A 27,666-nucleotide genomic window follows, 5' to 3' on the forward strand; every position below is an offset into this window, starting at 1 on the left:
CCAGATCCTGTTGTATTTGAGCTTGGGTTGCTTCATATCTGAGGAGTTGTGAATGGTGCTGAACATTATGTAATCATAGGCAAACATCCCCACTTGTTACCTTATGATAGAGGGAGATCATTTACAAAGCAGCTGAAGATGGTTGGGTTTAGGACACTACCCTGAGGAACTGCTGCAGAAATGTCCTGGAGCTGAGATGACTGACCTCCAACAACCTCAACCATCTTCTTAGGTGCTAAGAAAGGCTCCAAACACCAGAGAGTTCACCTCTGATTCCCATTGATTCCAGTTTTAATAGGGCTCCTTGATGCTATATTTGGTGGCTTTAATGTCAAGGGCTGCCACTCTCACTGCCCCTATGGAATTCAGCTTTTAGTCCATGTTTGAACCAAGGCTGTAATGAGATAAGGAGCTTAATGGTCCTGGGTTGAACCCAAACTGGGCGTCACTGAACATGCTGACTCCGTCGGTACGGTGAATATTCAAGGTGAACAGAAGGGTCTAGGCCCGAGGCGTCGGCCTCCCTGATCCTCTGGTGCTGCTCGGCCTGCTGTGTTCATCCGGCTCTACGCCTTGTTATCTCTGATTCTCCGGCATCTGCAGTTCCTACTATCTCTCATCATCGAGAACAGACAGCTTGTCACTGGAAGAAACTACCAGTGAAAGCGACAGCTTGTCTTTTATAAAGAGCTGCTCTGAAGGTCATGGTGCCTGGTCATCAGTTGTGGTGATTTGATTACAATAGCCTGCAGTGCTGCAGGGCTCCTTCATTGCACGGTGTTGCATGCGCTTTCAAAACAAATCCAGAGCCCCGTCTAACGCACTGCCAGTGCAGTTAATACTGAGTCTGTACCTCACCGTGTGGTCGCCAGCATTAGGGTCTTCTTCATTTAAAAACAAAGTCCAAAAGTTTCGAAAGGAGAAGTGATGGAGCTCTCCCATTGCAGCTATAATAAATGAAGCATATAACCCAGGCCAAGTTACAAACCACTCATTGTAAAAAGCTTATCTGAGAATTTAATCAACCTAATCTAACTCAATCACCTGAACATAACCTCAGACACGATCTTCTTTCTCATCCGTTCTCAAGATAATTAGAAGTTCGAAAGCACTTTAAAATTGACAGTGCTGAGGTCCAATTCCTGGATAGGATAAGGATTTTGAACCACCCTGGAGCTCAGTGCGTGCCTTTCACAAGTGACCTTATTTTGGAATGCTTATTGTTCTATAATAACAGTTTGTATTTCAGTTCGGTGTTTCCATTTGAAATGAATTGAATGGCTTTAGAATTCTCCTCATGGAGATGTGCTGCAGCCCCTAAATCAATGAAGAGTTTATATGTGAAAGAGCCAGACATTGAAGGTGTGTTTACACAAGGTACGATAGGGCATTTAAGGGACATTTAGATAAACACATGGATATGCAAGGAATGGAGGAATACGGATGAAGGGCCCGCAGAAAGGATTAGCGTCATGTTCAGCACAACATCGTGGGCTGAAGGGCCTGTTCCTGTGCTATACTGTTCTATGTTATTGCTGAGCAGGTGCTGCTTGCTGTTGATCACACTTTCCATCAGTTTACTGATGACTGAAATCAATAGATGGGGCAATACTGGGCTGGATTGGATTTGTCCTGTTCCTTATATACAGGAACATAACTGGGCAATTTTCCACATTGTTAGGTTGATGCCAATGGACAGCTTGGCTAGGGTAGTGGCAAGTTCTGGAGCACAAGTCCTGAATACTATTGCCAGAATATTGTCAAGGACCATAGTCTTTGCAGTATCCAGTGCCTCCAATTGTTCCTTGATATCATGTGGAGTGAACTGAGTTGTCTTAAGACTAGTGTCTCTAATGCTGGGATCCACTGGAGGAGACTGAGATGGATCATCCATTGGTCATTTCTGGCTGAAGATTGCTGCGAATGCTTCGGCCTTATCTTTAGCACTGATGTGCCGTGCTCTGCCCTCATTGAAGATGGGGTTAATTGTGAATCCTCCTGTTGTTCAATTGTCCATCACCATTCAGGTCTGTCATGAGAATAATAACTTTTTCCAATAGTCTTATTGCGGCACGGCGGCTCAGTGGTTAGCACTGCAGCCTCACAGTGCCAGGGACCCGGGTTCGATTCCAGCCTCAGGTGACTGTCTGTGTGTAATTTGCACATTCGCCCCATATCTGCGTGGGTTTCCTCCGGGTGCTCCGGTTTCCTCCCACAGCCCAAAGATGTGCAGGCTAGGTGGATTGGCCATGCTAAATTTCCCGTAGTGTTCAGGGGTGCGTGGGTTATAGGGGGATGGGTCTGGGTGGGATGCTTCAAGTGGTGGTGTGGGCCAAAGGGCCTGTTTCCACCCTGTAGGTAATCTAATCTAAATATTGAAGGAGGGAAAGAGACAAGTTGGTCACTGTGACCTGATGTTGTCCAGTCCATACTGATGGGATGAAGATTTCTTTTCTCACCAAGACATTCATGTACTACTCAAAATGATATTGGAATAATCTCAACTGTATTACCTGTATTGCTCCACAGTGTGTTACTGAGTAAAGAAGATCTTACTTTTCAGCTGATGACAGACAATAATCTTAGATGCCAAATTTGTATGAAAAAAACTCTTCCCTTTAAAATATTTCTTATAGGGTCACTTTTTGACTTTAAGGATAGTTTATAATTAATTCCGCTCCTGGTTTTAAATTACAATTTACACTAATTTCACAGTAATGTACAACAAGGATAGCAAGAGTCCATACATTAAAAAAAACTGATGAAAGGAATTGAAAGCCTTCATTTTTGTAAATACATAGATTCTCAAATACAATCCATGACTGCAACCACTGAGTTAATGTCCAATACTGTTCAAGTAACAGAATGTCACTCTGGAAATGACATTCATGGACCAGTTACCAAATTCTTTCAAAATGCTTGACCAAAACAGGCAGCAATAATAACCTCAGAAATACCACTTCATTGTCAGTGCATTTCATTATAGGTATTCATCTTGTACAATTTAACAGGATAGCACTTTTGTAAAACAGGTACAATAAAAACTGTATGGAGAAAATCAAGTAGATTACTAGAAAAATAAATGTAAAATATGTTTAGCTAACAGTATATTGCCTGACACAAGTCTCAGTGACAGCAACATTCAAGATTTTAAAAATTGATAATTCCTGTTTGAGGCCATTTGCAAAAGCATGCAACTGCAAACAGTCTATTGGAATGATTTAATTTATTTTAAATATCTTTAACTAAACAAATTATTGTTCTATTCTAAAACATACTTTATATCCATGGCTTCCACTGAGGCCTGTTGCTCCAGGGGGTCCTTGGTCACCTGGGGGTCCCACCTTGCCAAAAGCACCATCTCTCCCTGGGTTTCCAGGTTGACCCTGAGGGTGATATAAGAGGGTTAGATATATTACAGAACATCACACTTGTTTAAAGTATAGTCTGGGCCTCTCAAGACAGACCCCATAAATAGAAAGTGATGTGTGTGGTATTCCTCTTTAATTAATTTTTGGAAAATGGGCATTCATAGATGTCCACCCCTATAAGAATGATGACATAGCTCGGTCTTGAGAAAGTGGTGCACCAAAGGGTCAACATGTATTATGTGATCTGAATCAAAACGACTAAATCATGTCTGTACAGCAGGTTCCTTTCCTTTAAGAGAATTAGTGAATCAGGCAAGAACTTTCTTTTGGTATAGAATACAAAACTTCACATTACTTTGATTTCTGTGCTGACGGAAGAAAAACCACTTTTAAAAAAAATGTATTTACAGGATGAGGGTGTTGCTGGCTAAGGCAGCGTTTATTGACCATCCCTAATTGCCCAGAGAGTAGTTAAGAGTCAATCACATTGCTGTGGGTCTGAAATCACATGTAGGCCAGACAGGGTAAGGATGGTAGTTTCCTTCCCTAAAGGACATTAGTTAAATAGTTGGGTTTTTCTGACACTCAGCAATGGGTTCATGGACATCATTCGACTCTTAATTCCAGATATATTTTCAACTGAATTCAGATTCTACCATCTGCTGCAGCATGATTCAAATCCAGGTTTCCACGACATTATCTGGGTCTCTGGATCAGCAGTCCAGTGATAATACGGCTAGGCCATCACCTCCCTACTTCTAATCCCACTTTTCAACTCTGACTATAGTCTCAAGGTTACGGCACTTCAAATGCATTTTGAAATATTTTGCAAATTCATAGAGATGTTGCCTCCATCACCCCCTCAGGCAAGGAATTTCTGACTCCCAGTACCATCTTTGGTGGAATAATTAATCATCAGCTCTTTCTATCGACTATTTTTAGATCTGTGGCACCTTCTTTTTGAGTTCTTTGCTAAGGGAAATAGGTAATTCCGAGGAACTCTATCTTGGTTCCTCAAAATTTGTGCACCTCAATTAAATCTCCCCTCACAGAGCCTTCTGTTGCAATCATCCATTGGCAATCTGGCAGCTTCATGGTCTTGATGACCATTATTTGCTTTCCAGATTTTTGAGCTGAATTTCGATTCTCTCATCCACGAATGGATGTTAAACAACGTTCTTTGCATAACAGCAAAGCATTATGTCTGCCAACAAAGATGCTTGTAAAATGCTGCTGTTAGCAATTCACAGGACTACTGGTGTATTATTTTATCATGACATAACAGCTATGACAAAACTAGCCAAGCACAAGTTCATAAGTATAAGTGTACTGCAAGCATAAGTGCCTGTGTTCAAAGATTTATTTTCCAGTTGCCATCTTATTTCCTATACTTTAGATATTTGTGGATTTTTCTTTATTCATTCACAGGATGTCAGCATCACTGTCTAGGCTAGGATTTATTGTCCTCCCCTAACTGCCCAGAAGAGTCAGCCACATTGCTGTGGGTTCAGACCAGATAAGTATGGCAGATTTGCCTTCTCTAAAGGGCATTAATGAGCCAGATTGTTTTTTATGACAAATGACAGTGGTTATATTTTGAAATTAGGTGAACTCTTTATTCTAGATTTTTGTGATATTCAAATCTCATCATCTGCCATGGTGCGATTTGAATCCATGACCCAAGAATACTGCTTATGATTTTGTAGAAGGGTCTAGGCCCAAAATGTCAGCCTTCCTGCTCCTCTGATGCTGCTTGGCCTGCTGTTTTCATCCAGATCTGCACTTTGTTATGTCTGCTTATGATTCTGGACTGCTACTTCAGTGACATTACCTGTACACCACTGCCTCTCCTACTGTTGTCTGTGTCCAGGCAGATCTATATTGTGCAGTGTTCAAGTGACAAACATAACAATGAAATGACAGAAATGCCCATTAAGTGCATTTCATACTTAGCTGCAGCACTGCCATCTCTGGGTGAGACAGGTTGGATTCAAATCCTAGTTAAGGGCTTATGTGCATGGTCTAAAAACATAAATGATTATAGATCATTTGCATGAGATATAATTAAGGCAGCACCTCTCTGGTAACTCAAGTTCAAAGATTCCATGATGCTATTTTAAGAGCAGCCTTGCCAATGTCAAACAAAGCAGATCTTGTGTTTATTTGCCTCACTGTTAATATGTGGCCCTCTGCTGGTTTCAGATTGGCCACTATGTTTGTCTAAATAATTCCAGCATCTGCATTTCAAATAGTTGTTGAATAGGGAGCACTTCAGAGTTTTGATGACAACAATAAAATGCTATTTCGAATGAAATAGTGCAGACTCCTTTACTATGGAGTTGGTTTTACTTTAACAGATAATGGAGACACAGGCTAGTGTAAGATACTAATATTAATTATATATTCACTTGGTAATTGCAAATTACATGGAGATGACTTACAGGAAGCCCTTTTAATCCTTTAGGGCCTGGATCTCCCATTCTGCCCTAAAAATGCAAAGAAATTTTTTGAAAATAGAACAATATCATTTTCAACAAAAAAAGAATAAACAAAAAACGTCTCACGTTATCTGACAATTTGATTTCCTGCAAAATAAAATACATGTTGCTTCTGAGGTGATATGTTATTCGAGATGCTGAAGAGTGTTACAGAATGGTGGAAGAGGAATTTGCAGAAAATAGCTATTCAAGGTTCTTTCTTAAAATGAAAATGTGAAGGTGAAACACCTTAAAGGCAAGAGGAGGGACAACAAAGGAAAAGTCTCTGCTAATCACCCATATTACCCTTTCATTAGTAATGGATAGATGATCGGAGCATGGAAAGGGGGCTGGTAACTTGCCTGTCATCCCAGCCAAAGTGCTATTCAAAGCACAGAAGGAACAAAAATGTGATAAATAGGAAAATATTTAAAAGATGCCAGGGTACAGGTAAAATTGCATTCAACCAATAGTGTATGACACTGATGAAGTCAACAGAGGTGTACTTACTTTCAGGTCATTTATTATATTGGCACTTCGAACTACAAATATTGGATATTTGTTAGTACAAGAATGATGTGTTTTAACATGATACCATGGAATGATCTACCACCATATATGTAATTCTTAATTGATTGGTCCATGTAGATTCTGCCTCACTTGAGGGTTGGGCATTAAGACTCGATCTTAATCTTGCTGGAGGCTGGTATCTTAATTTATCGTGTCCCTACCCTGAGCATGCCAAGTCTCTGACTCTGCCTTGTCTAAGCCTGATTATTGTCTGGCTCTCTCGAATTCCAATAAACTCTTTCATTTACATACTGTTGAACAGAACATAATCTTTGCACTATAGCTCTCTAGCACAATTATTTTGTTATTCGGTTATTTCTTCTCAGAGTCTCAACAGCACGTGGCTGCTGATGTTAGATCAGCATAAACATCATCACATTCATATAAACATTCTCATTATACTCCATTCCCTGCCAAATTTTTCTCAACTTTTACATTAACATCATATCAACAACTTATTTAAACTAGTAACAGTATCATCATCAACCTATCACTGCCATCAACTCCAACAAGTTTAACATCACCAAAGACAGTATCTTTCAACTTCCTCTGGCTGATCCAAAGTTTCTGGCCTGTTGCCAAAGCTCATGAAGTCTTCACTTTGTGCCTGGAATCACATCACTTCTTTTTTCTTGTAGTACTGAGATCTGATATTTGGTTTGATCGTATTTTGTAGTAAGGGAATTTCTGTTTTCAATCTTCTGCCCATTAGTAATTTTGCTGGTAAATATCTATTTCTCAACACCTGTTGATTTGTGATTCAATACATCACGATCACTATCACTGATTTTGATCATTAACAAATTCAGGTTTTTACCACTCTCTTGGCTTCTCTGTTGGCCTGTGAACAAAGACAAGAACTGGTGACCGGATTGATTCCTGATTCTGCTGTTAATATCTTAATGCCTCCAGTTTTTAACTGTAGATCATTACCTGAAGCAATCTTGTCTGGGAACTCCTGTGGGAAAAAGATTCTCTTCAGTGCTTTTATCACTGTCTCAGCTATGGTAGTGTGAAGTCCAGTAACTTCTATCCACTAGGAAATGTAATTTACTATGATGAAGGTGTGGAGGTGCTGGTGTTGGACTGAGGTGGAGAAAGTCAGATCTCACACAACACCAGGCTATAGTCCAACAGGTTTATTTGAAATCACAAGCTTTCAGAGCACTGCTCCTTTGTCAGGTGAAGCCTGACCTACCACAATCAAGTATGTTTTAGCCTGAAAGTGACGTAGATCTGCTCTCACCCTTTGCCGAGATCTGCTTGTATATACGGACTTCATTGGGTTTGACTAACATTTACACATGTATGCAGGATGCTATGAAATCTTTTACTTCTTTTGAAATATCTAGCCACAATATAGCCAGCAGTGCACAGGATCCACACAAGCTCTACACTTGTATATTCCCAAGTGACCTCTGTGAATTTGACAAAGAAATTCCCCCATCCTAGGTTTTGGTATAAAAAGCTTGTACTTAAAAACCGAAAGATCATCTTCTTGACAACCAAAGAGACAGAACTTGCTGATGCAAATACATTCCAAGGCAGTGATGTGATCTTGAATTCCCTGCAACCACTTCAATAAAAAAGTTGATTTAAAATTAATGACAATTGAGAAACATGTTTCTACCTCTTCAATAAGGACTCAAGCTTCAGCTTTTTCAGGTTTATCCACTGCAACTCCAGATGATGCATTAGCTGTGACCTGCACTTTCCTGGTGTTGCAGAGTGTTGTACAGACACATCAACCTGAGCCTAAAGCTTATATTTTAACAAAAAGTGCTGGAGAAACTCAGCTGGCTTGGCAGAAGAGTCATGTCAAATTTGAAATGCGAATTCTGTTTCTCTCTTCATAAATGCAGCCTGACCTGCAGAGTTTGTCCATCTGTTTATAGTTTAGATCTCCAGTATCTGCAGTATTTTTCTTTTATTTGAATCCAAATCTCTGGATTTTGATAGATATTTTAACTAACCCCTTGGAATTTAACAGTTAACCAATGGTTTGAGGTCTGTCTCAATTTGAAACTACAAACCATTAGGTAATCTGAGATATGTTCACATCTCTGTAGCTATTGCTAAAACCTCTTTTAGTATTGTATAGTTCTGTTTCAGTTAGTACCCTGGAGGTGAAGTAGACTGGCTTCTACCTATTAACTCAGGGAAATGCAAGGTCACAGGGATAGAGTTAAGGGGTGCATCTGGGTGATATGCTCTTGGGAGGGCTGGTGTGGACTTGATGGGCTGAATGGCCTGTTTCCGTGCTGTAAGGGTTCTATGGTTACACCTGAAGAACCTGGCTGAGTAATTTGCTCAGTCCTGCATAAGGTGCATGTGTGGCTACCACTATGTGGCAACCTGGGATCTCAATATGCTAGTACCCTCCTACAGTCAAGCAATGTCTTATGCAAACTGTGTGGGTAACAATTCCATTTTTATCTCCGCTCTCTAGCCATATTGACGTTATATCAACATGTCCCTTCTGTGCCTCATCACCCTCTACATCATGTTCTCTGTCCTTTGCCACTCATTCTGTTTACCATTGTTTCTATTATCAAGGGTGGCACGGTGGCTCAGAGGTTAGCACTGCTGCCTCACAACACCAGGGACCCGGGTTCAATTCCAGCCTCGGGTGACTGTCTGTGTGGAGTTTGCACGTTTTCCCTGTATCTGCTGAGTTTCCTCCCACAGTCCAAAGATGCGCAGCTTAGGGCCGACTGGCCATGCTAAGTTTCCTACAGTGTTCAGGAATGTGCGGGCTAGGTAAATCAGCCATGATGAAATGCGAGGTCATAGGATAGGGTAAAGGGGTGGGTCTGGATGACATGCTCTTGGGAGGGCTGGTGTGGACTTGATGGGCTGAATGGCCTGTTTCCACACTGTAAGGGTTCTACGGTTACACCTGAAGAAAGGAATTTTGCTTTCACCTTCCAAAATGCAATGGTCTGCTTAGTATCCAAAGCCACATTTGACCTGTTCACAAAAGATCCCACCAACAAAAGATCCCATTGGGGTTGTGTAACCATCACCAAATTTAAAACAAATTCCTCTGCCTGGTCAATGACTCTTAGAAACTGTCAAACATCAGTGACACTTTTTGCTAATGGAAAGTTGCTATCTCCTTTGTTTTCTCAACATCTACCACATATTCAATAATATAGCCCAAGAAAGTAACTATTGTCCTTGCAAATGAACACTTTTTATTCAGCTTCAGGCCTACATTTTGCTGTACTTTCAAACTTCATGAATGTCATGCATGCTCATGCTTCTGCTTTGTAGGGCCATTTATAGATATGTCATCGATATGATAAATTACTCCTTTCTTCCCTTCAAGGATTTACAATTGAATCATAGAATCCATACAGTGTGGAAGCAGGCCATTCAGTCCAATAAGCCCACACCAACTCTACAAACAACATCCCACCCAAACTCACCCCTCTACCCTCTCCCGGCAACCCTGCATTTCCCATGGCCAATCCACCTAGCCTGCACATCTTTGGACTGTGGGTGGAAACTGGAGCACCCAGAGGGAACCCGCACAGACACGGGGAGAATGTGCAAACTCCACACAGTCACCCGAGGCCGTAACTGAACCTGGGTCCTTGGGACTGCAAGGCAGCAGTGCCAACCAGTGAGCCACTGCGTCCACCAATAATATTGCACATTGAAGTGTTTCTGGGGCTAGGCCCGAAACGTCAGCTTTTGTGCTCCTGAGATGCTGCTTGGCCTGCTGTGTTCATCCAGCTTCACACTTTGTTATGAGAAGCAAAGAACCTGAATAGCATGACAAAGTGTTTACAAAGTGTTTGACTGGCAGTCCAGGGGTATTTGTTAACTACTGTGTGCATCTAATTTAGTAAAAAACAATGATACAATTGGTTAATTTTCCCCATTTCTGAGAAAGGTGTTTGAGTCCCACTAGCTCCAGAAATCTGCTGTAACATTTCTGAATAGGTTGATGAGAAAATCTATTCTCTGTTTCCTCCAGCCAGGAAGAAGTACTTTGCTGAGACGTGACCACAATCATCAAAGCAGTTTGTTTCATTGAATATAGGTGAGGTTTGATTAAACAAAGGCAGATCAATGGCCGCCAGCAAAATAACCGAATCACTAAATTATTACAGTGTAGAAGGAAGCCATTTGGCCCATTGTGTCTGCAGCGGCTCTCTGAGTCTTTGAGTTATTGTCAATGTCCTGCCTTCTCCCTGTAACCCTGAATGTGTTTCCACTTAAATAATTATCGAACACTCTCTTGAATGCCTCACTTGAACCAGCCTCTATCATACTTCCAGGGTGCGTTTTCATACCCCAACTACTCGCCAAGTGAAAAACATTTTTCTCACCTCGCTTTTGCTTCTTTTGCAAAGCACTTTAAAATTGTGTTCTCTTGGTCTCAACCCATTTGCAATTCAGATCAGTTTCTCCCTCTCTATTCAGTCCATAACTGTCATAATTTTGAAAACATTGATCAAATCTCTCCTCTGCGTTCTGCTCTCCAAATAAAAGACTTCTAACTTCTTTGTAACTGAAGTGTCTCATACTAATATCCCTCTGATGTGTTTGCATCTCTCCAAAACAGGCTCTCCACAACTGTACACACTGCTTCAGCTGAGGTCTAACCGGTATCACATAAAAGTCTCTTTTAATAAAGCCTTGAATATTGTGTGCCTTATTAATAGCTCTGTTTATCTGTTGTGCCATAATGATGCATGCACATATACTCCAGGTCTCTCTCATCTTGACAAAAGAAGCGGTTGGTTTAATTCAGATAAGGGTGGCAATTCATTACAGGACAACTGAGCTGAGACTTAAAATTCTAACCATCTCTATGACAACAAATCCTTTAACATACTTGTGTACCTCAATAACACACTGAAAGAATTCATGAAACTCATTTGACATCAATAGAAGAAAAAGGAGTTTGTGCACTAACATGAAAACCAAAAGCATTTTTGTCATACAATGAAAAGGACACCACTATTTCTGGTAATTGAAGGGAACTGTAAACCTACTGTTGGTCCAGGAGGCCCTCTCTCACCAGGCTTGCCACGTGGACCCTGAAAAATAGTTCCATATGAAAAAAATTAGCTCCAAGAGCTTAGATCCTGTTCAAAAAACTATCCAAAGTTTCCTGTCATTTCCTTCAAATACATATTTCATATTATGGAGTAGAATGGGCAACAGACAGAATATGAAGCCTACAGTACATTTTGTTAACTATTACAAAACTGTTCACTTCTCATTTATCTTCCATTTCTCTCCTGTTGGGAGACACTGGGCCTTTACATGTTTCCTCAATAACACAGGACTGAGTAGTTTGGCAAGTTGAACACTGTCAAATACCAATTTCAATCTCTATTGTGCTATAGAGGAGTGCAATAATGCTCCAACACACCATTCTCTACTTTAATTTTTAACAGATATCAGGGAGTGACAGCCTTTAGCACAGATTTCAGTTGTTTAGTGTAACAGTTCAAATGAAATGTTGCAATCAACAATATTGTTCAATACTTGTTAGGTTTTTGTGTTATGGTCTTACTTACTTTTAGACCTGGTTTTCCTGAATGTCCCGGTTGTCCCCTTTTACCTGGTTCTCCCTAAAGTTAATTATTGCACAGTTAATAACAAATTAATGGGAATAACATTCTGATGCACAATTATACAATTGCTTGAAACAGAATTAATTGCAAGCACCACATGACAGCATGTAAATCAGGTTTGTCATTGACATTTGTCAACAAACAAAGTTTTATTATTCACTGTTGCTCATGATAGTGTTCCACCAATTCTCCAACATAATTCAGTGCAATTCTAACTTCTTTGTTTCCCCTATCTAGAGGAAGGGCAGCAGATAAACTGTCAAGAAGAATAAACATTTGTTAAATTATGTTGAAACAAGAATAAAACTATTTATCCATTTTAGTCAAGAACCTTATATCAAAACATCATTGCATGTAATAAATTATACTTCTCCTCAGAAAATTTTTGACTTGTAATTTCAAAGTGTATTTTATAAAAGAGGACTGATACAGCCAAAAATGGCTGCAGATGTAAATCGAGTGGCTACTGAAAGTCATACCTACAGATGTGAAAGGAACTTCAAAAGATTTTGCTCTGCAAACTGCAGACACGCTTACAGCATCAGGAAGTAGAGCTTCCTCCTTCATGAGCATGGGCAGTAACTGTGCTCAAAACTACCCCGGTTTTGCAAAGTGGAACTTAGTAGCAGCTTTCATAATCACAAGATTTTCCAGAAATCAACACAATTGGGTTTGTCATGTTTTCTTATGTTATTGAGTAATGTGGATGCAGTTTACTTAAAAAAGCTCAAATAGATTTATTAACAATTTAGGCCACAAACTACGGCACAGATAATTACGTATGCAACTTTCAGGCGGCTTGCTTCTTGTTGAATTACACATAGCAGTTGGTGACATGGTTCGCATCTTAGTTTGTGGCTCATTAGAATATAAATCTTTCAAAACACCATAGCTCTTAAAGCACTAACATTCAATTTAGAACATAACCACTTCAGTATAACAGTGGCAACCATTTTCAGTTTTATTAATATAGCTGAAAATAGGTTTAGCATAAAAAAGGTGTGCAAACTCGATTTGTGTCCAACATTGCCAACATAATCCACCTGTGAAAGTTCTTGCTTTTTGTCTATGTTACTTTGGTTAATTTTGTGTAACCAAGCAGGAACCTGAGCCCAGAAGTTTATATGAATTTAAAATACTCCAACAAATGCAGCAAAGTTATTACCCTGAAATACACTATTCAAAGCAGAGAGTTCATCTTTCAGTAAGAAAGTTACTAGTCCAACCAAAGGCAGAAGCTGTCTCCTAATGCTAGGCAAGACAGAGAGAAGACATGCTTCACTTTTTTTTAAATTAAAATCTGTGGTGCTACTGATACAGTGAAAATAATCAAAATCAAAAATATTGTTCTTAGATCTCAGACACAAGAAACTAATCCATCTCCTTCCTTGCACTTTAAATACTGCGCAGTGAAATTCTATTTTGTTTGAAACTTAATTGAGTTTTATGTTGCATTATCAGATGTTGAAATCGAAAATCCTGATTGCAGGCACAACAGGAGCAAACAATGAAACGGATTATGCTTCAATTTTAACACAAAAGCTTTTAAATTAATAGATTACGCATGCAAAGTTAAAAATAGGGAATTCAAATATAAAAGAAAATAGCACAGCTTCCTGAAAACACAGCACAGCTGTCAAGGGACAGATTATGAAAAATTAGACTAAAGATTGAAACTTTCCGGGTATCACAGGAACAAGGCATTGATAATAAAGCTGTGTGATACAGAATACATAAGTTACTGCCAGCATGCAATATATTGTTTATGAGCAATCTGGGGAATGTAGGTTTATACATCAGATATCTTCTATTTAAGACACCCTTGGTTATTCAGAGGAAGGACAAATGGTAGATTGAAGCATATGTTATGGATGAGTGATATTGGAGCTCTGTGCATGGTTATAGTTCACAGTCAGAGGAAGCAGAAAGTTAGCATGGAGAACAGAATAAAGACATAAAGGCAAAGGAATCACATAGGAATGAAGGAAACAACGGTCAGCACCAATGACAACCGGAAGATTGTTAGGAGAGATACAATTATTTTCAAGAAGTAAACTTTCAATCGTTGCCACTGAAATCGTAGACCACTGTTAAACTATAACATATGTGGCAAATGTCCTTACAAACAGGAAGAATCTTTCGTACCTTGCTTCCCCTTGATCCTGACCTTCCTCGCAAACCCAAAGGGCCAGGGAATCCCTAGGGTAACAAAGAACACTTCAATCACACCAAATTCCGCTGACTATAATAGCAGACAAGTGTATTAACATTCAGTATTGACCAGTGAAACCATGAACGTCAAACTAATTAAAACTGCGCATCACAATCATGCCAAACAAAGAAACCCAGTGTATTATACCAGAAGTTGAAAACAACACGTCCTAGTTCCAAGAGCCAGAGTTACAGGAAGCAATGAATAAACAAATCTGCTCAATTAGAGAATGCATCAAAATAAAATATTTATGTCTCATAGAATCTTAGTTATTTCAGAAGTGGATTTTATGGCACTGGTTTACCGAAGGAGTGAAAACTTCTAAATGTAAATAAACTATACAGGTAAGAAAATACAAATTAGAGTTTTGCACATGATCTTTGCATATCTCCCAGACTCAATTGGGGTATGTCAAAATTTGAGGTTTACTTCAGAATCTTTTAAGGTTTAATTCAGAACCTTTTCAGGTTTACTTCAGAACCTTTTTAGGTTAACAAGCACAGACTTTTAAAAAGTGTTCATTCATGGTGTGGGCATGTTTCTGGGCTTTATTGGCCAACCCAGTGTGGTGATGAACCATCTGAACCTCTGCAGTCCTTGTGTAGGTTCACCCATAGCAGGGTGTTAGGGGAGGAAGTCCAGAATTTTGACCAAGCAAGAGTGAGGCAACAATGCACTTCAGTAAACTTTACATACATCAGTATGAAGTATGAACTGAAGGGTAAGTTGCAGATGACATCCACCATCCTTGACCTTCTAGGTTATAGGGTGGAGGTGCTGTGAAAGGATCCTTAATGAATCACTATTGCATGTCTTGTAGCGTTGAGAAAAGACTATTTCTTCTGTTGACATGCATATCTCTTCTATAATGGACTCTCTCTCATGGACCCTATCTCACTCGTTTAACCCCATGACAGACAGTCCTGCATAAAATGTCCCAATTTCCAAAGATCAAAATTCAGAATACCTTTTCACAGACTTCCACCATAATCTGGAATTCTGTTCTGATAAATACTTGCACACTGGCAGCCTATAAATGGCTTCAGACCATGAAGTAATTCATCATCTCGATCAAAAATCATCCCTGTAATCTTGAAACCCAAGATGAACCAAATATTTATCCAGCTCCCATTTTGTTTGTCATTTTCAGCCTCAACTGTGGGGCATTTAAAACTTCTTCTGACTTTTAATCTTCCTCAAGGTTCCTTAATTTTCTCTCTGTGCAGCTGAATCTGTATACTCATTCTCCTGGCTGGAATAAACCTGATAATGCATCATTAGGGACGTAATATGCAATGTACAAGACATTTAGCAATTTAATAGAACATAGAAAATAGAACATAGAACAATAGAGCGCAGAACAGGCCCTTCAGCCCCCGATGTTGTGCCGACCTGTGAACTAATCTAAGCCCATCCCCCTACACTATCCCATCATCATCCATCTGCTTATCTAAGGACTGTTTAAATGCCCCTAATGTGGCTGAGTTAACTACATTGGGAGGCAGGGTGTTCCACACCCTTAACACTCTCTGAGTAAGGAACCTGCCTCTGACATCTGTCTTAAATCTATCACCCCTAAATTTGTAGCTATGCCCCCTCGTACAAGCTGAAGTCATCATCCTTGGAAAAAGACTCTCACTGTCCACCCTATCTAATCCTCTAATCATCTTGTAATGCTGTAATAGCAATTTCAATATGATTTATCTGTTTTACAAATAATATCTTTGTCATAATTTTATGTGCGGTATACAGTTGTTCCACATCTGGTAAGGATCACAAGCATGAAATATATGTCATCATGTGTACATATTACCTCTCTTGCTCCTGTTGTAAATCAAATCAGGTATGTATTGTGAAAACAATGAGGGGATCAGCTGTATATCAGAGGATATTATAGTGGGAACATTATTGACGTTAAATTTATACATGTGAAAGATTGAGAACTCAAAATTAAATCGCCATGTCAAATAACCTAATGAAGTTCCACTGCGATGAATCAGAGCTTTCAATGATCTGGACAGATATCCCAGTGCAGTAATGAAAGAGTACAATATCTTTGCAGATATCTCCCATTAAATGGACAATTTAACTGACGTCTCCTCCACTCTGAGTGGATGTTAAAAATTCTATTGTGGTATTTGAAGAGAGCAAGAGGTCCAGCCAGTCAAACATTTTTCTACTATTGACCCTGCCGTCGGGTCAATGTTATATTTGTACACAAACAGGTGAGCAAATATTCACCCTGCAGAGGCAGATTGGCATTTAAGAGGGTAATTTATTGACTTAGAACTCAACTCTGTCATATCATTTCTGATTCTAACTGCAGGCTGTCTAGGTAGATGAGGTGCTTGCCTACAGCAGCAGGGAAGCTGTGTGAGTTTATGCAAATTTGGGTTTGATTACACCAGACATACTGCAATTTAATTTTAACTGGGGCCTTGAAGGGATTTTCTGCCAGGATCAAGCTGATCTACAGCACTGAAAAATCACAGCAAAAACTTACAGGTTTCTCAGTGGAAGGGAGCAGGATTGCTCTGTCTCTTAAGCTCCACAAAATGGACAGTGGCCATCCCCACTATAGTTTCCCCAGCCACTCCTTCAAAACACCAATTATGTGCAAACCAGGTGGGGATGAACAAAGACTAACTGCTCATCTTTAATCAGTGACTGTTGTTCTGCATGCCCATCCCAATCATTTTTGGTTCAATACGATACCATAGGATATAAAAGTGGCCTATCAAAGTGGCAAAATTAATCCCATGGTTGATGTGTTTGAGAATATAACAAGTCCTACTGGCGAAGCACTTTACAATGTGATTAGGAAACAATCTCAAAACATCTCCTTTGTTACTGATGTAGTAGTTTATTGCATAATTACATTAAAGGATATATTGAATGGGTGATTAGATTACCTACAGTGTGGAAACAGGCCCTTTGGCCCAACAAGTCCACACTGCCCCTTGAAGCATCCCACCCAGACCAATCCCCCTATAGCCCACAAACACCCCTGAACACCATGGACAATTTAGCATGGCCAATCACCTGGCTGGCACATCTTTGGTCTGTGGGGAGGAAACCCACGCAGACACGGGGAGAATGTGCAAACTCCACACAGACAGTCACCGGAGGCTGCAATTGAACCTGGGTCCCTGATGCTGTGAGGCTGCAGTGCTAACCACTGAGCCACCATGCTGTCCCGAGTGATTGGGTCCATTATCAAAGTTAGCAGCTCTCTCAATGGCAAGACATAATCTGTTTTGTTTTTGACTCTGCAATATTTTTATGGTACCTGTGTACAGCAGGCTAATCAACTCTTTGATGTGACACAGTTTTGCCATGCATTCAATGATAATGGTATTTATGATAACAAGTTGTAGAGCTGGATGAACACAGCAGGCCAAGCGGCATCAGAGGAGCAGGAAAGTTGACGTTTCAGGCCTAGACTCTTCTTCAGAAATGGGAGAGCAGAAGGGGGCTTTGTAATGAATACGGAGAGAGGGTGAGGCGGATAGAAGATGGATAGAGGAGAAGATTGGTAGAGAAGAGACAGACAGGTCAAAGAGGTGGGGATGGAATCAGTAAAGGTGAGTGTAGGTGGGGAGCTAGGGAGGAGATTGTTCTCCCTGGACTGACCTGACAGGTCAAGTGAGCCAGATAAGGTTAGTAGGTAGGAAATGGGGGTGGGGCTTGAGGTGTGAGGAGGGGATAGGTGAGAGGAAGGTAAGGTTAGGGAGGTGGGGATGAGCTGGGCTGGTTTTGGGATGTGGTGGGGAGAGGGGACATTTTGAAGCTTATGAAGTCCACTTTGATACCATTGAGCTACAGGGTTCCCAAGCGGAATATGAGGTGCTGTTCCTGCAACCTTCGGGTGGCATCTTTGTGGCAGGAGGCCCAGGATGGACATTTTGTCTGAGGAATGGGAGGGGGAGTTGAAATGGTTTGCGACTGGGAGGTGCAGTTGTTTGTTGCGAACCATGCATAGCTGCTCCGCAAAGCGGTCCCCAAGCCTCCGCTTGGTTTCCCTGTTGTACAGGAGGCCACAACGGGAACAGCGGATATAGTATATCACATTGGCAGATGTGCAGGTGAACATCTGCTTGACGTGGAAAGTCTTCTTGAGGCCTGGGGCGGGGGTGATTGGGGAGGTGTGGGGGCAAGTATAGCACTTCCTGTGGTTGCAAGGAAAAGTATGGGTTTTGGCAGGGTTGGAGGGGAGTATGGAGCAGACAAGGGAGTTCCAGAGAGAGTGGTTCCTCCGGAAAGCAGGTAAGGGTGGGGAGGGAAAAATGACTTTGGTGGTGGGTTTGGTGTTTTCACTGGACTGACCAATATTGACAGTTTGTGAAATTGAAATAAATATACATAAAGCAAATACTGTGGAATATATCAGAGATAATGGGAACTGCAGATGCTGGAGAATCTAAGATAATAAAGTGTGAAGCTGGATGAACACAGCAGGCCAAGCAGCATCTCAGGAGCACAAAAGCTGACGTTTTGGGCCTAGACCCTTCATCAGAGAGGGGGATGGGGTGAGGGTTCTGGAATAAATAGAGAGAGAGGGGGAGGCAGACCAAAGATGGAGAGAAAAGAAGATAGGCGAAGAGGAGAGTATTAGGTGGGGAGGTAAGGAGGGGATAGGTCAGTCCAGGGAAGGTCTGGTCAAGGAGGTGGGGTGAGGTTAGTAGGTAGGAAATGGAGGTGCGGCTTGGGTGGGAGGAAGGGATGGGTGAGAGGAAGAACAGGTTAGGGAGGCAAAGGCAGGCTGGGCTGGTTTTGGGATGCAGTGGGGGAAGGGGAGATTTTGAAGCTGGTGAAGTCCACATTGATACCATTGGGCTGCAGGGTTCCCAAGCGGAATATGAGTTGCTGTTCCTGCAACCTTCGGGTGGCATCCTTGTGACACTGCGGGAGGCCCATGATGAACATGTCATCTAAAGAATGGGAGGGGGAGTTGAAATGGTTCACGACTGGGAGGTGCAGTTGTTTATTGCGAACCGAGCGGAGGTGTTCTGCAAAGCGGTCCCCAAGCCTTCGCTTGGTTTCGCCAATGTAGAGGAAGCCACACCAGGTACAATGGATACAGTATACCACATTGGCAGATGTGCAGGTGAACCTCTGCTTAATGTGGAATGTCATCTTGGGGCCTGGGATAGGGGTGAGGGAGGAGGTGTGGGGGCAAGTGTAGCACTTCCTGCTGTTGCAGGGGAAGGTGCCGGGTGTGGTGGGGTTGGAGGGCAGTGTGGAGCAAACAAGGGAGTCACGGAGAGAGTGGTCTCTCCGGAAAGCCGACAATGGTGGGGATGGAAAAATGTCTTGTGGTGAGGTCGGATTGTAGATGGCGGAAGTGTTGGAGGATGATGCGTTGTATCCGGAGGTTGGTGTGGTGGTGTGTGAGAATGAGGGGGATCCTCTTTGGGTGGTTGTGGCGGGGGCGCGGTGTGAGGGATGTGTTGCGGGAAATGCGGGAGACGCGGTCAAGGGCGTTCTCGACCACTATGGCGGGAAAGTTGCGGTCCTTGAAGGACTTGGACATCTGGGATGTGCGGGAATGGAATGCCTCATCCTGGGAGCAGATGCGGCGGAAGCGGAGGAATTGGCAATAAGGGATCAACTCCCCCTCCCATTCTTTAGATGACATGTCCATCATGGGCCTCCTGCAGTGCCACAATGATGCCACCCAAAGGTTGCAGGAACAGTAGCTCATATTCCGCTTGGGAAACCTGCAGCCCAATGGTATCAATGTGGACTTCACCAGCTTCAAAATCTCCCCTTCCCCCACCGCATCCCAAAACCAGCCCAGTTTGTCCCCTCCCCCCACTACACCACACAACCATCCCAGCTCTTCCCCTCCACCCACTGCATCCCAAAACCAGTCCAACCAGTCTCTGCCTCCCTAACCTGTTCTTCCTCTCACCCATCCCTTCCTCCCACCCCAAGCCGCACCTCCATCTCCTACCTACTAACCTCATCCCACCTCCTTGACCTGTCCGTCTTCCCTGGACTGACTTATCCCCTCCCTACCTCCCCACCTATACTCTCCTCCCCACCTATCTTCTTTTCTCTCCATCTTCGGTCCGCCTCCCCCTCTCTCCCTATTTATTCCAGAACCCTCACCGCATCCCCCTCTCTGATGAAGGGTCTCGGCCCGAAAAGTCAGCTTTTGTGCTCCTGAGATGCTTGGCCTGCTGTGTTTATCCAGTTTCACACTTTATTATCTGGTACTGTGGAATGTATCAATGTTTTGGTTAATTTGCACTCATTTACTAATTTGTATGTAACAACGAGTTTTACTTCTCACTTACATACATGCCTACAGGTCCTTGCGGTCCTGGGAGTCCAGGTTTACCAGTGGGACCCTAGAAACGTAAAATATGTAAATAGTCATTCACATTATTAATAAATGTTACAAACTTCTAGTTTAAATCTGCACTATGTTTCTCCCACCTATTGTAATTTAATAAAGCCTGACTCATAATAAAGCAGATAGGACTTCATCTCAATCTAAAGAAGTCTTGTGACGTTCATAATGTCAATGCACTTTGAAAGTTGACTGAGAACAGGAAGCTACCTTTATGAAGTGGTACTTTGGTTGGAAAAAGAATTATTAAATATGTTGTGACGTGTAATGAGGCCCTGCCATTGACCAAAGCATGGGGCTGTGCCCCAACACAAGTACTGCTATTGGAATGCCAATTTCTTTCTCTTATGGTAAAGACCAAGCTTTACTATATTTGCTATTTTAAACAAAAAAAATTACCTCCTAACATGGCTCAATGTTAAATCAGAACATCCACCTTACACTGTAAACATTTGAAGATATTTCATAGACACATTGTTGAATCTGCGTCTACTAGCTCAGAGGTGGGGACACTACCACTGAACTAGAAGCATCCTAAACATTGATAACCTCATGATACATGATAATATTTATCGTAACCTAGTAACAGCCAGCCAGAGAGATGGCAAGGGAGAAAGAGGAGACAGGAAGACAAAGCTACAGCTCAATCCAACAATTAATTTGTTCAAAGATTCAACCTTGAGAATGAGACGTGACATTGTGCCAATGATAATCCAAAAAAAACTCAAAATATTATCAATAAGAAAACACCTCTACAAATTAATGGCAAAGTACAAAAGCCATTTTTACAGGTCATGAACAGATATATATTTGTGTACAATGGAAAAGCACGTATCAAAGTTTTCTCAGAATTAAGATAAGGATTGTCATTTTAAAACACTGCCAATTCAGTTTGATAACGATAGTATATATAGTAGCCACTTTTCCTTGGTTTGACAGGAAAGAAAGATGACATGCATAGTCAAGTCTATCTGTTAACAATACTCTGCTAATAAATTGTTTATTTTGCTGAATTCAGCAATGAATGTGTGAAATCTCTCAACGTTAATCTATTATTGTTTCTACTGAGGTGAACAACGAGATATTTGAACATCATAACACTGTAGTGCATGTCTTAAGCCATTTAAATATTTGTGCAACACTATAATAGTGCTAGTGTATACAACTGCTAAAATTACCCTTTCTCCTATTTGACCAGGAATTCCATCTAGTCCTGGGTGCCCGGGAGGACCCTGCGAATAAAATTTAAAAGTATATGAACAGTTTTCATATTTGCTTTCAAAGAATATTTGTTGCACACAAGTAAAACTAGCCCTGCTGTGCACTATCTTCTCGACATACATATTGTTCCAAATTGTCCTGTAAGCAAGCAATCTTTTCACTATGTTGATGATCTAGAGCTTGGAGTTCGTCCTACTTTCTTTTTGTCTTCATTCATCTTCTCGAGTTGAGCAGATATATCACACTAAGACTTCCTCATCTCAGATCTGGTATTCTCAAGCTTGAATTTGTCCTGAGCTAGTACATTAGGCTTTCCTCCTGAGCTTTCACTTGTCAGAAGAAAGTGAAATGTTCTGTTCTCCTTCATCATTCAGTTCGGCAAGTGTTTCTTGAATACTCTGCTGCAATCTCTGCTGTGTCTCTGTTTCAGTTATTGTATGGATCGTGATGAGTGCCAGGACACGACATAATGACATATTTGCAATTGCTCGTCTTGATGTAGAATGTCAGGCAACCTCCAGGCAGATTGATTGTACTTGCATCTAGCATTATTGAACTGCAGATGGAATTAATGAGTCATTGAACAGTGAAAGCTTACATTTGTAAGTTTCACCACGACTTCCTATGTCTGTGGATAACTGCATTTTAGAATTTGCTTATTGGCAATTGCCCCATTTAATCTTAACCAATAATGAAAAGTCGCCAATGAACTTTGGATAATTCGTTGGACTGTGTGATGACATTGATGTTTTCCACAAGATTGATGGTGTGAACTGTGTGTTCACCAATTTTTGCCTCATCAAATACATTATTAGATTCTAAATTAGAGACTAAATAATAAACTCAAAGCAAATCCTTCATTTTTGAGTGGCGAATTTCCTTACAGGTGGTCCTGGAGGTCCGTCTGATCCTCGATCACCCCTTATTCCTCTGAAGCCCTGCCATCATGAACAAATATTCCAATAAGTTTCAACAGCAACTGTAATAACCTTTGCCATTCAAAAAAAGTGTTGCTGAAAAAGGACATGTGTTGCCAAAATGTTTTATCTTGCACTCATCAGGACAATTTTCATGAAGGCCAATAATAGAGGAAAACCATTTTTTTCACATAAGAGGGCAGTGATCATTTCTTCTCTCAAAGGTTTGAGTATCTTTGGAACTCGATGCCACAGACACCTGGAGACAGAGACCTTGTGTATACTTAAGGCTAGGATAGACAGATTCCTCATCAGTCAATTATCATAAGTTATGAGAAATGGGCAGTAAAGTGGATGTGAGGAGTATTGGATCAGCCACGATCCTACTAAATGGCAGAGCAGGCTCAAAGGGCAAAACAGCCTATTCTTAATCGTGTTTCTTGTGGTTGGCAATTGGACTGTCATTGGTAGAGGCATTGAAATGGAGACTGCAACAGATACTGCTGATTGGTTATCTTGGTATTCCTGCAAATTGTCCTGATGAGTGTGACATGTAAAGCTTTGACCATTGGTGTGTTTTTTCAAAGCTACACAAAACTACAAGTTCTTTATCACCAAAAAAAGTTGCTTTTTTAAAATCTGTAGAATAACTTTGTTGACCCCTATCATTTTGTATTAATAAACCTTTAATGTCAACAGCGTTAAATGTTTAAAAGAATTGCAAGAATACAGTATCAAATTACAAAACTATTAAAGTCATGGATCAAGTCAACAAATTCATGCTGCAATCTGATTAGGGATTGATAGCTTTCTGTTTAACGTACTCAAAGTGAGAGAACCAGGGAACTTATGAAGAAAATAAAGCCACAGGATTATATGGTTTCGAATAAAGAATAACAAAATTTACTATGCAACGTTAAAACGGTAACACAATCTACAATACACAATTTGCCTCTAGAAGCCAGAATTAACATGTGGTAAATATGGGTAATAGATAGTGGTTGAAAACATCACAGCTCACATCAAATAAGAAATGTAATCAAGACAGACCCTAAAGATTTCTCAATGATTTCTGTCAGACATTATTGACATGTTGGGTAATCAAACTCATTAAACTTCACGAGGGATCTTAGTTCTTCAGTTTTGCTGATCTGGCCTTGAACTCCCACTCAAGAGCTGCTCTGTCATGAACTGCCTGAATAAATGGCTTCCATTGTGGTCAATTGGGCAGCACGGTGGCTCAGTGGTTAGCACTACTGCCTCATAGTGCCAGGAGCCTGGGTTCAATTCCACCCTCGGGCAACTGTCTGTGTGGAGTTTGCACATTCTCCCATGTCTGTGTGGGCTTCCCCTGGGGCTCTGGTTCCTTTCCACAGTCCAATGGTGTGCAGGCTAGGTGAATTGGCCATGCTAAATTGCCCCATAGTGTTCAGGGATGTGTAGAGAAGGGGAATGGGTCTGGGTGGGATGCTCTGAGGGTTGGTGTGGTTGTTAATCTGAAGGGCCTGCTTCTGCACCGTAGGGATTCTGTGATTTAATCACATTTTTTTTGGGTCTATGCTTCTTTTGACTCTAGTGCTGCACTCCAGTACTTATTCACAAGAACAACTCCAGCTATCCATCAATAGCTGGCCTCACCAAACTTGTCCTGCCTCAGTTTTTCTTTCCCCGAGGTCAAATCTTGTCTGGTTGCATCAAACAAGTAATGCTGGTGTGTTTTTCAACCCCATTCTCTCTCTCTCTCTCTCTCTCTCAGCTACAGTGAAGCATTAAAGCTCACAGACTTCTTCAGCGACCCTCGTGGCTTCCCCCACACTAAACCAGCAGCCTTCCCACTTTTCAGTTTCCTGGGGTCCCAACTGTAAAAATAGACCTTCTTTCCAAGCACTAACAGTGCAAAGCCATCCAGCAGCTCTTTGCTCCTCACTGAACCTACTGCACAGCATCTGTGTCATTCAGCTGCCTACCCAGCAGTACAGCTAATTACAGCACTTGTAACATGCAGTGTGCTTCTGTTCTTCGTCTCACACATCCTCACTCACTGTCTGTAAGCTTTGGACTCCTCTGCAGTAACCCCAGAACTGTCCCATGTTGCCTTCCAAAACCCTTGCATAAGTGCCTTTTATACTGCCTGCCAGAATTGAAGTTTGCCACCCAGCAAGTCTTGGAACTGCTTGTTCCATAAATGTTACCCATCACAGAATGTACACAGTACAGAAAGTGGATACAAACTGAGGCTTCATCAAAACTTTCATGACTGGGAAATATTGTACTAAGAGTGCCAAACAAAAAAAAAATAGCTGATTCAGGGTTACTCAACATTTTTACAAGGAATTTTCTTTGATAAATGTTCAGAAGAGATGTAAGAGTTTCACAGATATGAATGAAACTGTTTAATCATTTTCAAGGATAGATAGTGAAGCAAAATAACAAGTGAGTTTCTCGCTTGAAAAAAAATGCAATTGGGAATTTGCACAGGCTTTTGTGATTTGACACAACCCATTAAAATCCAAGGTTTGTCTGGTATAATTTGCAGCTGTACCTGTAAATGGAAGAGATGTCCTGACCCACCTAGTTGTGGGATGTAAGTGGAAGTCACGATCACGCAGTGATTTGACTCCAAATCAAATTTTTAATGAAAATTGCGAGGGATACATAACACACACACCCTGTTCATTTGCACTTGGTTAAGTGCAGAGTGGCTGATGGTTATTTTATGGGACACTGCTGGATGCTTAGGGAATTATCCAGGAAGCTTCTAATTTTAGTTTTGGTGAGCAACGGTGCACCTCCTAAGTATCCCCTCCCAAAATGTTGATTGCTGCTATGAACTTTTCTGTCATGAGCACCTTCCTGCACTCTCCATCACCAAAGGTTCTGAGCCATTTTTGGCGCAAGTGAGAGTGTGGAGTGTCTGGGTTTTATTGACATTCAACTCCAAAATTTCTTAAAATTAAAACATTGTGGCACAATTGTCAATGGTCGCCTAATCTTGTCTTGAACTCCGAGTGTCTCCTTTCCCTCCTTATATATTCTCCTGTTTAAATGTTCCTGTAGGAGTGACATTTTTTCCAGTATCTAAAGGCTGCAATTAATTTTATGGATCTAAAATCCTTTTAGCTAATCTCTACAAACCACTCCAATGCTACATCATAGGCTGCTTGTGTTTTGTGTGTTTCTTTTCTCACTAAGTTCACTGCAAACACAGAGCATCCTCCTGGCACTGATGGGTCTGAAAATAATTGGGCATTCATGAATACAGTGTTGTTGGATAAATGGTTATGCAGTTGTACCCATGAGCCCTCATCAAATCTGAAGATTAAAAAGGTACAGTAATCTGCAGGCTCTTTATTCAGAAACCTTCTAATGACTGTGCAGTGAAGACCTTTGCTGGAAACCTAACAGCCTGCAGTCCTCTTACTCCACTGAATGCCTGTGATACTAATTCCAAAGCGACCACACAATTATTAAGAGTGAGAAAGGACAGCGTGAAGAAGTCAATAATCCTGAAATTAAAATTAATTAATACAGAATAGATCATACAATAGTAATTTGAAACACAGAAACTTACAGATGACCCCTTTTTCCCAGTATCACCTGGAATTCCAGATGCACCCTGCGAGAGCAAACAAATATTGAGTGTAAGTATTGCGTTTCATTTCCTCATGTGATAAAGTACACATGTATTCCTATAATTGACTCAGGTTATCAGCAAGTCCAGCTATTAATTAAATTTGGGCCTTAACTGTGCTAATCACCCAATTAATTCACTGCACTTTTGACTGATTGCTGCATACAAATGAAATTTTACCGGGTAGTTAATTTTCAGCCAACGAAAATAAAACCTGTCTGAATTGTGATCGATTTTGGCTGGTAACTGGTTTAGTAATGAGGTATTCATCTGAACGTATGAATTAGGAGCAGGAGAAGGCCATATGGTGCCTCGACCCTGCTCTGCCATTCAATAAGATCGCAGCTGATTTGACTGTAGCCTCAACCCCATATTCCTGATTGACCAGATAACCTTTGTTAGTCAAGATTTGTATATACCTCCATCTTAAACATATTCCATGACCCCACCTTCAATGGTCTCGAGGGAAGAGAATTCTAAACACACAAAACCCTCTGAAAGAGAAAAAATACATTTCATTTCCATCTGAAATGTGAGACTCCTTTTTAAACTCTGCCTCTGGTCCCACTCTCTCCTACAAGAGGAAAGATCATCCAGCATCCACTCTGTCAAGCGCTCTCAGGATCGAACATGCTTTGATAAGATCGCCTTCTACTCATACAGGCCAAGCCTGGGTAACCTTTCCTCATAAAATAAACCCTCCCATCCCAGGTATCAGTTGGGTGAGCTTTCAATGTCTGGACAAAACTGTTCACACTTGATACATGAAGTGAAGTGAAGGTGGAGGAATAGCGCGGTGTCTCATTAAATGCACCGATGCTTGAAGATTTGAAAACCGTCCAACACAACAACTTTGGCCTGAGCCTTGTGTTACAAAATCCGAAGAATATAATCAGAATCAGTGGGACATACATGTAAGCGCTGAAATCTGAAAATTTGGCACCATAGTATTAAAACCTTACTTCAACATCTAATTCATGTTGTCCTAGTGAGAGTTCTATCATACACACAAGTTTCTAAGCAATGGGCATTAATATTAGACATTTCAGAAAGAACTAAAAGGTCTGTGGACTGGAAAATCTCAATAAAATAAACAAAAGAATTCTGCCAGATGGGATCAATAGCTGACAGAGTGTGCGCGACTGTATGGAATTAATCTTACTAGCTGAAATACATCTTGCAGAAAATCATTAACTTCACTCAGGGATAGTAAGAACTTCCAATGCTGGAGTCAGAGACAATACAGTGTGGAATGGGAGGGGTAACGCTGGCCAGGCAGCATCAGAGGAACAGGAAAGTTAACGTTTTGGGT

The 27,666-nt window shown here is 41.1% G+C and overlaps 1 protein-coding gene across 4 annotated transcripts in view; it reads right to left on the reverse strand.

Moving 5' to 3' along the window:
• LOC125465535 (collagen alpha-1(I) chain-like) overlaps positions 1–27,666 on the reverse strand; it is a 335,639-nt gene that overhangs the window by 48,586 nt on the left and 259,387 nt on the right. For all 4 annotated transcript variants that reach the window (XR_007250272.2, XM_048559169.2, XM_048559168.2 and 1 more), the window contains 9 exons: positions 26,295–26,339; positions 22,691–22,744; positions 21,764–21,817; positions 20,530–20,583; positions 14,161–14,214; positions 11,959–12,012; positions 11,428–11,472; positions 5,813–5,857; positions 3,279–3,386 (listed from right to left, as the gene is read on the reverse strand). Coding sequence is in view for 3 of the 4 variants with exons in the window: in XM_048559169.2 (XP_048415126.1) it covers positions 3,279–3,386; positions 5,813–5,857; positions 11,428–11,472; positions 11,959–12,012; positions 14,161–14,214; positions 20,530–20,583; positions 21,764–21,817; positions 22,691–22,744; positions 26,295–26,339 (513 nt within the window). In the remaining variant the exon portion in view is untranslated. The remainder of the gene's footprint in view (positions 1–3,278; positions 3,387–5,812; positions 5,858–11,427; positions 11,473–11,958; positions 12,013–14,160; positions 14,215–20,529; positions 20,584–21,763; positions 21,818–22,690; positions 22,745–26,294; positions 26,340–27,666) is intronic.

The sequence above is a fragment of the Stegostoma tigrinum genome, chromosome 29 (genome assembly GCF_030684315.1).
Source record: "Stegostoma tigrinum isolate sSteTig4 chromosome 29, sSteTig4.hap1, whole genome shotgun sequence".
Lineage (NCBI taxonomy): Eukaryota > Metazoa > Chordata > Chondrichthyes > Orectolobiformes > Stegostomatidae > Stegostoma > Stegostoma tigrinum.